This window comes from Cariama cristata, unplaced genomic scaffold (assembly GCF_000690535.1).
Source record: "Cariama cristata isolate BGI_N322 unplaced genomic scaffold, ASM69053v1 scaffold4901, whole genome shotgun sequence".
NCBI lineage: Eukaryota > Metazoa > Chordata > Aves > Cariamiformes > Cariamidae > Cariama > Cariama cristata.
Window position 1 is genome coordinate 4,617 of NW_009600914.1, and position 12,029 is coordinate 16,645.

Consider the following 12,029-nt stretch of genomic DNA (forward strand, 5'->3'; position numbering starts at 1 on the left):
TTACATTTCTTAAATGGTGAACGCTTTCATGCCACAGAAGTATCAGATAAAGCACATTCCGCCATTAGTTTGTCCTGAGAAAAGAAGAATCCAGGTTCCACATCCTGAAAAGCATGGTATATGCAGTATTAAAGCTATTAAACTTTCTCAGCTTAACTAAGGTTCTCCTCAGCTGTCAGAGAAAACAATGATAAAAATCTGTTTAAACTTTTTACTGTGCTTCACTTAAAAAAAGCACAGAATTGTATGAGATCAAGATTTCCATTTAAAATATTAAAGGACAAATATAAATGAAGGATGATGGCTGGGGGCAGCTACAGTCCATTGTTAACCATTCACTTCACTAAGCTGTCTGTCTTGAATCTTAAGCCCCTCACCCTTTAGCCCTATGATAAGGAACACAGAATAACAGCCCAAGCAGAGGCTAACTCTACTGTTTCCAAATACAGACCTCTTATGGCAACAAATACACATCTCAAATAAAACCATAAAAGACGCTGAAGCATTCCTAATTGTAACCAGCTCTTCTCCTCTGTAGCTCCGGTTTCATGATGTAAACATATTCCAGTTGAATCTTTACAAACTATGTCAACAAGTCATGATTTCCCCCTCTTTCCCCAGGAAAACTGTGCAAGGATAACTGTACACATGTCCAAGAAATAGAGGATGTCATTTTATTGGAGGTCCACAGGTAATTGTATCACATTAGGGAGTGGAAGAATCTCGTGGTATGGCACAACACAATACCTCACTCTAAACACTTAAACAGAAGGTTAAATGATATGCAACATGATCAAATCAGTAATTCTCCATCTTCTAGGCACCACTGATTAATTTAAAATAAACTTTAATAAATTGAAAAAATAATACAGTCCATTAATTTGTTTGTTGTACTGTCTTTAAATGAAACAGCACTTTGAAATTCACAAATAAAAAAGCAGCACTTTCTCTTAATACCAACACCACTGTAACACATACTGTAGCGTGGCATGCAAATCCATATCTGCAGTCTTTTTTTTTGTATTAACAAATGGAATGGCAATTTTCTATCTCAAATATTAGTAGCATAACATGTAAGTGCAGATCATTCTGGCCACAAGTGTGGTAAGCCTTAACAAGTGTGTATTACAAGAGCATAGAACACAGAGCATGACACTTACATCCAAGAATCTCTCTTTTGTACTGTACATGGCGTTTGTTAGAGGCCGACTTCCAACTTGCTGTACCCAAGCTTCAGGAAACAAGATTACTGACCGTTTCTGGTTTTGTTTAAAAATAAAATGCAGTCACCATCAAAGCACAACCATTAATAACCTGGTCAAAAAAATGTCATAGCTCCATTGAAAAATTAACTTGTCTTTTTAGTAGACTCCATTAAGTGATAAAGTTTCCATTATAGGCATGTTACAAAGTCTTACAGTGGTACTGCAGTGTCATTCCTGTTAAGCAGAGATTTGTATAGACACCAAGAAATGGTGCAACATTCAAAAAAAGCTGTTCAAACCGAGCTAAGCTTCACGAGACCACGTACTGAGTCTTCATGCAATGAATCCTGGCTGGCTAGGCTCAGGACGTGCATGGTATGGCTGTGTGTAATAGGACTTCCACTTGGCAGCATCCCAGGGGGTGATGGAGCTTCTTCAGGAGTGAGAAACTGATGACCTTCGTGTTCCTCTTTTAATGGTATCATGTCTGTCAAACCTGTATCTGATGTGAGATTTGGCATAGAAGATGGTGGTGTTGGTTGCCCTAGAGTTAGAGTTGCACAAGGCCCACTGATAGAAGTCTTTCCTGGTAAAGGTAGCTCTTCGCTAGTTATGCTTGGCTCACTCTGGAGTAGGGGGGTGGCAGCAGCCTGTAAAACGAATTTAGTGCTCTGAATGCACTGATCTTGGTCGCACTGTAGAATGGAAGGGTGTCAAAATCATATAAGGCAAACAAAACAGAGGAAAAAAAGGGAGAATATGGACAAAAAGGTATGAAGAAGAATGGGATGTGAAGAGAAAAAAAAAAAAGCAAGCCATTAGTATCATTCCATGGTTAGCCACCCAAAAATCCCATTGCATGCTGCCCAGGAGGAAAAAAAAAAAAAAGCATGCATAACTGAGCCAGGGCTTTGGAATACTATTAAAGGAAATAATAATAAACATTCACAATATTCACTTAAGGGTTTTGGTAACCTTAAAATAGTATTTTGTGAGTACTGCAATTCAAATGCTTTGCTTATTCTTTTTCGAAGCCACTTGGAAAGCCCAGCTGCACCGTCTGTCTGTAAGTAACTGCATCGGGCACCTCAAAACCTCCCCGATTCCAGGTGAGGTGAATCAGTTCCACACTACTCTCATTTTACCCTAGATCAGCTCAGAGAGGCCAAAATGCATAATCCAAGCATCTTTCCAAGTTGGAAAACGCTAAGCAAGTTTTAATTAGTCTTCACATGTAGGAATTAAGGTGCCACAAAAGTTTTCCAGAACAGGAATTCCTTTGATGCAGGTGGTTTTGTACAGATACAGCTGACAATACAGCCTTTACTGTAAAAATTTCTCCCCTCCCCATTTAATACATTATATATACACTCCAGAGAATATACTACACTATACTCAGTACTCTAGAAGGTGTGTAGAAATTAGGCAGCACTGTAGATGCATTAATCTGATATCAACTTCCATGATTTTTAGGCTATTTCTTGATTTTTAATCTTGACAATGTGAAGAATCAAGGTACAAAACACAAGTTTTCTGGCAAGCACTTTCACAATAACAAGCCAAATTCAGCATTATATAAATCCAGTTAAGCTCAGTGAGTACTACCGGGAACACTTTTGGCTCTACATCATTCCTAAGAACTGTGCAGTCAAAATTATCATTCACTCTTTGAGATGACAAGACACAAGGTGTTTCAATAACATCCAGCTAGCTAAGCACGTCATACACCTGCTGCCAAATTAAGTTTAACACAAACTGGCATGATTTTTGAGAGCTTCCAAGGACAATATATATTTAATTCATAGCCTGATCAGTTATACATCTGCAGATTTTCAAAATCCTATTAGATTCATATGCCATACTACTGTTCTGCTGTGCAAGAGAAACACTACAATCAATGAATACAACTATAAATCCAATGCAGCAAAGAAAACTTGGAAGCAAGCAAGCAGAATAAAAAAATATATCCAGAGGTAAAACACGCTTATGCAGTGTTGCTATTTCAAGGATTCTGTTAAAGCAATATGTTCTGCTTTATGACTGACTTCTTTGATCTATATCAAATTACTGAAAGACATTACAAATCCAACATCTGTTCAAGATATTCCCAATCATAACCATTGCTTCTAACATTACAGCAATTCCCTAAAATGCCCATTTGAGTTCAATAAGCTACTGTGATAGACTCTATGCAAACTCATGGAAAGACTTTTCCCTCCTTTACTGTATGATGAAAACCATCACTATGAATGCTTCTTCTGACATTTTCAGGTCCTCCAATTCCACCACTGAATAGCTTAATGATGGCTGCACACATATTACCTTCAGCAAGTGTGCAAGCAGACTACTTGGTCACAGTGACAGGTAGTATTTTAAACATGTCTAAGTGGCTTAGGACTCCCAGACCAACTACTTTTTGACAGGCAGAAGTTCAATCTTGGTTATGTATTTTCCGACACTTATGCTTTCGGAGATAAATGCACTGACTTCCCATTTCATAAATTGAGTTCATATACACTGTAAGTAATTTTTTCTCCCACAAAACAATGAACAGCCCCAGTCAAACAACTGAAGTGGTCCCATCTAATTTCAGAGGGATTACTCACAGGCTTAAAGCCAAAACCTTGCATAAGTACCTTACTGAGAAGAAAACTGTCAGCATCTTTTCAAGTCAAGCTTTCAATTAGTAATTCAGTGTGAATAACTCATTCTTGATTAATATACTGTTATTCACACCTGCTTATTTCAATTAAACTATAGCCGTTCAACCAACCTTACGATGCAGACCTTAAAAATCCATTAACTGAATTTTCAAACTTCAAAAAGACCAACAAAATCCATCTTCTCTGAAAAGCAGTAGCCAAAGAGCATGTTAAATAACAAAGGACTGCCTATAACCACTGGGGTACATTGAAAACAAATAACGTTAGCAGCTGACTTATTGCTTTAGTGAAGCTTCAGCACCAATCTTCAAAAGGAAATCATTAATGTGTTCCAGGCAATAGAAGTACACAGTTTTAAATTAGCTGAAGGCAATTTACTTAAACTCATTGTATAGTCTGAATTAATTTTCTTCTTACCAAACTCTAGTGCTTTTCAACTGAATCAATATCGAAAAGACAAAGTAGCCTCATAAAGCTCCATTAAACAGTGTTACAAAACTTTTTCAGGTGCTCCATCTCTCTTTTTCAATGCACTTGTCACTTCCCTAAAACCTCTCCTCTGACTCAGATACATTTCAGGTTTTCTTTTTTTTTTTTGTTCTATTTAAGTGATCAGCGTGAACTATCTTAGGAAAATACAGCTTTCAAAAGTGAACTACAGTGGGGTTTATCCTAGAAAAGGTAGATGCGTTCAAAGAAGCTCTCAAAAACATCTGATAAAAACAACACATACTATACAGGTAGTCTATTCTTGAGTCTGAACAGCCAACACAAAACTAAACGAGAAAACCACATTTGTTTATAGGGCTGGCATGGTGGTTTTTCCTTGATTCCATAGAACTAAATGAAATTTAGGGCTAAAGGTCTTAACGGCTATTAATCACGTGAATTATTCAACACCAGCATTTCAAATGAAATTAAAACAGCCTATGATTGTAACAAAAAGGAAGCCAAGCACTGAAACCTAAATAGCTGAAAATCTACTGTAGGAATTACTCCACCAGTACCTTCTTACTTCAGATCTATTGATTTTATTTTCCACTCACAACTTCCACTGTTTCAGAGGAACAGCAGATTTGGAAGGTAAGACAAGTTTAGTAAGTTCTACAAGTACAGAAGTTCAGTTATATACGTGCGTAGAAATTTTTAGCCATCTCTGTATTTATTTACAGATCAAAATGCACAAACTAAAGCAAATTAGACAAAACCTAAAATTCTGTGTTTATTTCACAAATAATAAATACAAACAACTAAGGAAACAATATTTTTCTTTTTTTTTCCTGAAGAAAACTGGATTATTTTTTTTTCTAAGCTACAGAAAACAAACATGTTAACATAATTGTTGTACATGGCAATGTATTTTTCACATTTCTAATGCCAAAGCCAGAGACTATTTACTTTGAATTTTAAATTAACTTTGTTAAAAAATTTTGAAACACTAGTAATTGTTACAGTTCTCAAAAGACGGAGAAAAGCAAGCTGAATTTTCTCAGCATCTCTGGATAAAATACAACCAACAAAAAGTTCAGAGGAGACCGACAGCACTGAATGACAGTGCTAGGAAGTAACAGAAAGGATGTGGAAATACCATACTAGATGGCTACAACAGATGGGTAAAGAGTGGAGGGATGAAGCTGTATAACTGTTTCCAAAAGCTGTAGGATTTCACACTCAAAATGATGGTATTGCAGATACCGAGCCAATGGCTCTCCACTAGCAAGTAGCATGGTGGACCAGGAGTAGATCTATGAAGAGAAACGCTTCTGAAGCCAAAGGGGAAATTAACCTGTTGAAGGGATTTTACTTCAGACTAGCTACTGTTTGTTCTTACGGACTGAATGTCTGTGAATGGTTAGAGCATGTTGGGTGCATGCCGGGAGCACATCTTCTGAAAGAAATCTAGTTCATGTGCTGTGATACTGCTCTGCGAAGTGAACAAAAATGCAGTAAATATGCACTAAATATGCTTCTAAAACATACCTCAATCCAAAGAAAATGCTGAAGTGGAATTACTGCATGTGCCCTTAACCCATTTTAACTGCAAAGTAAAATACTTTAATGAAAAACCTGTGTCAACCTTGACTGTAGCCATGTTGATTTGATAAAAGCCCTAAGTTCCATTTCGGGCAATGATAAATTATATTTGTGAAGTACCAGAGTAAATATACGAGGAAACACACTCGTAAAACTCCCAGCGAACCGAGGCTCCTATCCTGGCTGATCCTTTTACTGTCATGATAGAAATACTTACTTACTCCTAATAATGAGAATATGAAAAGCAAAGGAAAAAGTACGCTAGGATGGTCAGAGTTCGCGTTCCCTGGAGCAGCTGGATTCCTGTTTCCAGATCAGTGCTAGAAATACTGATGTGAACATTTAAGAGAGGACTTTCCTGCATGTCTCGCTGGTAACAAATGTTATGCATGCACTATTGTGGCTCCTACAATTTTCAGTGGTACGTCTAAGTAGGAAAACAAACACTAACTAAAGAATTTGCATCCAGGAAAACAAAGGGACAACTGGAAAGAAGGGAATTTGGCACACAAGAAACTACCTAAGCACTGAAGAAGAGGTACCTAGGAATGCAGGAGGACAAGTGAATTTCTTAAAAAGAAAGTCTCTCTGTCCTGACAGAGAGGCAGAGAGAAGCAAAATCTATCACTTTATAAGGCATTAGAGAATTCCTGGAGACATCATAGTAAATAACCAAACTCATTCCTCTAAAAAAAGTACATGGAGTCAGATTCTGTATTTCTTCATAATGGATCACTAAAGAATAAAATACCCTGATAAAAACTCAAGAATCAACTCAGGCTTTTAAGAGAAAGCTAAGTACTACAGAAGTGCAGATCCACGTAATGGTAGCGGATAGGTTTATGGTGAAATAAGAACTTTTTTCAGAAAACAAAGGAAATAAACCTTAAAATGAAAGAGAAAGAAAGAACAAAATTCAGAGAAAATTACTATTTCATAATGGATGAGATACTGCATTTTATGTGAACAAAAATTTCTTAAGAATGAGAAGAAAGATACTTGGTCAATCAAACTAATGAAGAGCTTGTAAAAATAATCAGCAATAAAATGCAACAGGGAAATATCTTGGAAATATCAGATCTACAGATTATGAGCTCCAAGTGACCATGCTTGTCATGTGGATAAGAATATTAAGAAGCTGGTTAAAGAATTTAACAGATTAATTTCAAATTATATTGGAAAAGAGATTAAAAACACTGGGAGTGTACCAGGAAAAAAATAATTACATGTGCTTCCAGCCTTCAAAAAAGTAAATACAACTTCAGGTCTTAGTAAAACAGGGGAGAGAACAGAGGAAAAAGCTCTTTTATAAAGATCTAGAAAAAAATAAAATCATAGTATGGGTCTATGAAGCACTGATTATAGCAACAACCCTGACTTTCTGAGATGGTGACAAACTGAGTCACTAGCACAAGTAGGGTAGCTCCTATATGAAATATTCAAAGCCTCAAAGGCAAAATTACCACAAAAGCTGTTAAATACAAAAATAGTGCCCCGCAAATGGTATCCTGAATAAGAGATAATGTATTGCACTGAAAACAAGTGTCTGGCAAGTTTAAACTTAGCCTGATATTTATTTTGAGCTTAAATGCAAAAGTGATGCTACGCTAAAAGACCTATTAAAATAAATGAAAGCAGAATATAATACTAAGCAACCCAGAGAGATTTAAAGAATGATGAGAGGCTAGCTGAGGGAGGCAGAAGAATTCTATTTAGAAACACACAAGTCACTGAGTAAAAGATTTGAGGGAAGGGAAGAGAAGGAAAGGAAACAGGGAAAGGAAGGAGTAAGAGAAGACAAGTGTGAGAGAAAATGCTCATTAAAAACTTCCTTTAATATCAACGAGCAGGAGAGACATTTTAGTCTGTATGGATTAAGTAGTATAACATCTAGACAGTAAGATTCAAGGTAGGGATAAGAAGATGCAATGCATTCTGGAATAAAATCCAGGGAGACACACCATAAAGGTGTACTGGAACACAGTTCAGATTTCTAGTAAGTTACTTCCTGTACTCAGAAGCATTAAACTTGCTAAAATAGTGTAATTATCTCTGATGATGTATAAATGCCTAAACCTCTGCCATTTAAAAAGTTTATGGACTAAGACTATGATCTACACATGCTCTTAAGTTGAGGAATTTTACTTTGCCTGTCCTTATCTGAAACCATAATAATCGAAGCTGCAGTACCACGTACATCCCCTTCAAACTTGCCAGTTCTTTGTGGTCCACCTGCCTCACCTCCAAGAAAGTGTTGTTCATCTTATGTCTCTGCCTTTTTCCCCAAGAGGTGTGCAACCTTCCAGAAGGGAAAACTGAATCATATTCCACCTTTTGCCTAATCTTTGTCAGTGGGGACAGGAGGTAAAAAGGAAACCTTTCCTTCCACAGAGACTTTCCCTCTACTATTTTCCTTCCACTGGAGTCTTGGGCTTGAGCTCGTCTATCATTTAAACCATCAACCACCAAAGGAAATTTTGATGTTTGAACTTATAGCAAGAGGGATCCTACAGAATCTTGCAGAGATTCCTCCTCCTAAAAAACCACCAAAACCAAAAAACCCACCACCAACGAAAAATCAAACAATGGGATGCCGCATGCCTTGTTTTACTTCTGCCATAACGTGTACTCCCCTGCCTTTCACTCAAGAATCTTCTGTGGTCCTTTTTAGGACAAGAGAACAAGCGAATGGCTGGTGTTCCCAGCGCTCCTGTTCCCAAACTTCTTCAGAAGAATGTAAGATTGTGTACTGAGAAGAAAGCTGAGAGAAACAGATACTGTAAAGCCTGGAAAAGTACCAGGGGTCACTTTGTGGGAAAAAGATTTAAATAGAATGATGAAGTTTTACTTGATTATTTCTGTCTAAATTTAAATCAGAACAGGAAATCTGGTAACTGAACAGAATGGCTGAAAACAACTAAGCTAGCAGTAAGGTGAATTAGGTTTGGTAGAAAAAAAAAGGAAGTCTGATATGTGGATGAGATTGAGATCTTCACTGTGAAATAGGGAAATCATTTTTGTTGTTTGCTGCTTTATGAGATAAGGAGATATGGGGACGTGAGAGTAGGCAGAGAGTCTGCTGAGAAGAGCAAAAACATTAACCTTAGAAAAACAGAAATGTGTAACAAGAACAAAATCAGAGGCAAAGTTACGTCCCACTGCATTGTTGCCAGCAGGAAATGAATTTATAATTTCTAATGCTTCAAACAACTCAGGAAAGAATGCAAGATTTTAAATAGGGAAGAGAAAATAGTGCTAGAGAGACCGGGAAACTAAGCAGGTCTTTAACAGTTTGCAACAAAACTCAAGGGAGAAATTTTAATGCTGATAGCCAGCTGCCACTAGAAGCCAACTGATCTTGGATACAGACCAGGAATAATACCCTGAGAAAAATGGCATCACAGTCTTAAAGATATTCCTCCATACCAAACTCGATGTATTACATTTTTCAAGCTTTTTCTGAGAGATCATTTTCAGGAATGAAAGCTGCACACTTCCAAGTGACTCTGATAACTGTTAAAAAAACATAAGCCTTTCCCAGCTTGAGTAGTGTGATGTTCTAGGACATAAGAAGTTGAAATCCTTGAAGCATTTGTGTAATTACAGGTATTACACTCTAAAATTATAACAGCCACCTGTTTGACTTAAAGTAGTATCATAACAGATTTCTCCATTTCCAAAGACAAGGTTAGTCAATTTTCTATCAAACTGGCACAAGATTTTCTCATTAATATCTAGTAATAATGACAGCATCTTCTTACAATACAAGTATAATTCTTATAACATTAAGAAAATTTAATGCCAGGGATTTATTGTGGGTTAATGATCTTCACAAATAAGAAGCCTTGACAGAGTCAGAAAGTTTGGGTAATCCCTCAAAGACCTCAGGCTATTTCTATGATTTGCTTTCTCCTTTTTTTTTTTTAAAAAAAAAACCCACCCTTTTCTCTTTTCAGAGTCACTTTTTTTTGAGTAAAATTTGCATGGAGCATTACCTTGTTCTGCACAACTGCACCTCACAGAAGATTCAGAGGTAATACTGTGTCTCTAATACATTTTCTCATTAAGGAGACTAACAAATCTTCTATTTAATCCTCAAAATAATAAGTAAAAACAGTTTAGGAACTACAGCAAAATTTTTGTACCAGATTATCAGTGACACTAAAACTAATCTGTCTGGGAAGAGTGAGTCTTCTCTGTTTTTGTTCGAAAGAAATGCTGAATTATGTCAGACGGCCTTGTGGCCACCTCTGTTTTGGCAGAGGGAGGGTGTCCATAACTCATGGCTTCTTTGACAAAGTCTTAGAACCCACATAATATAAAGATATGTGGATAACAATTCAGAAATATGCACATATGTAAGATGCTTGCCTTTGGAAAAAGATCTCTTTCCAGTTATTCTCTTCTTCTTGGCACTGGAAATCCTATCTTCCATTATGATAGCCAATGCTACCAGCAAAAAACAAAGTAAAAACTATTGGCACAGTTTCAAAGATGTTTAAAAGCTTTTGTTGTAACAATCCAGTTGCCATTTTTTGTTCATTGGAAGTTCAGTGTTCTCCTGCTCTTTCTTCAACATACTTCTCCCCTAGAAACTCCTCTTTGTTTGTCTTTGCTTTTTAAAACACATTAGTCTATGCAAAACCGCAGTGTACAAGCAAAGAAGGAAACAGAGTATGAAGAAAGTGCCATACAAAAATAACAATTAGCTGGAAAATGATGAACCAGAGCAAGTCCACGATACTTGAATATTCCAGTTCAAAACACAGCAGGTGTCAACAGTGCAAGTCAAAACGCCAGTATATTCAGTAAATCAACAGTGTAGAAAAGCCTCTCTTTTTTTAGAATCCATGAGCAATAACTATTACACTGTGTGAAACATACATTAAAAAGAGCCTTGTTTTTTTTTCTTTACTGTTAATAAACAAGTCATTCCACCCAGAGTGTCAGCTGTATCCAGTTAGTTATTACTTGATTAGTTCACATGAAAGTGGAGAAGGAAAACATTCACAGGAATCTTGATGAACAACACTATGGGATGATTCCTACCATGTTGCTCTGAGATTGTGTGGCCCCGTACATAGTAATGCCATTTGATGGTCCTGCTAATTGTGGTGTATCTGGCTGTATAAATCCTCTTCTGTCAATTAAGCTATGGAATAATCAAAATAAAGAAAAAGTGTTAGAGATATTTCTGATCAATAACTACCTCCTCTTGATAAAAAGAAAGAAAAATTTTCTATCATACAACAGATCTTGGTACTTCGCCAAAGCCTTCAAACTTCCCCTTTTATTCAACTGAAGTACAAGACTTCTTTTCTACTCATCAGCAAGGTAATTGTTTCCCTGTAATACTACCTGCCACATAGTCATATGTACTGCTACTTTTCTGAATTTTTATCTTAGACAAAAGATTTAGAAGCTGACCAGCAGATACCACGAAACCCAAGAATTTTAAGCCACAGGTGTGAAAACAAATTACAAAACTCACTAATGACTTTGATTATGTATCTGTTTTGAAGGTTCTTTTGTTACCAGTCTCCAAACCCCTAAATTAAAGCTACTTTATCACAAAATTCAGAAAGAAAGAGCAACTTTTGTTCAGACAACTTGCCAGGTTTTTCATGACAGCTACTTAACACTGCTTATAGTGCTCCATCATTCTTACCAAAGTGATGCTCTCATAAAATTTCTTATTTCCATCTAAGAAAATGTTTTGTGGAGAAATTAATAAAAAGAAGTAAAAATCTACATAAGACTATAAAAAAATATAGAATGGAATAATCTGACCTAGCTAAAGACTTTGTTAAAATTCCACATACAATTTTACTCTCAACTTGAGAACTATAAACCTCACTTAGGTTCTGCTAGTTAATACTCACAAAAAGCACAATGCACAGCCCCAAGTACTACATTCTACATGTGTATTAGCTCATATCACTTCCATTAAAAAAAAACAAAACAAAAAAACTTTTGAACTGCTTATGCTTCAATTCATCTGAAGTTTTTCGGTTTTGTTTTTGTTTTTCCTGTGACCTGAACAATGCTACTTTGCATCTGGAAAACTACAAATTTTGCCACAGGATGTCAAATTTTAACTGGAGGGTTTATCATTCCAGTTACTAAG

The 12,029-nt window shown here is 36.4% G+C and overlaps 1 protein-coding gene across 3 annotated transcripts in view; it reads right to left on the reverse strand.

Moving 5' to 3' along the window:
- Window positions 1-637: 637 nt before the first annotated feature.
- The window catches only part of ZDHHC14 (zinc finger, DHHC-type containing 14), a 111,741-nt gene continuing 100,349 nt past the window's right edge, over window positions 638-12,029 (reverse strand). For 2 of the 3 annotated variants that reach the window (XM_009710220.1, XM_009710219.1), the window contains exons 8-9: window positions 10,952-11,054; window positions 638-1,900 (exon numbers count right to left, since the gene is read on the reverse strand). In XM_009710220.1, coding sequence (XP_009708522.1) covers window positions 1,499-1,900; window positions 10,952-11,054 — 505 coding nt within the window. In that variant the 3' untranslated portion in view covers window positions 638-1,498. The remainder of the gene's footprint in view (window positions 1,901-10,951; window positions 11,055-12,029) is intronic. The other variant, XM_009710221.1, reaches the window with a different exon arrangement.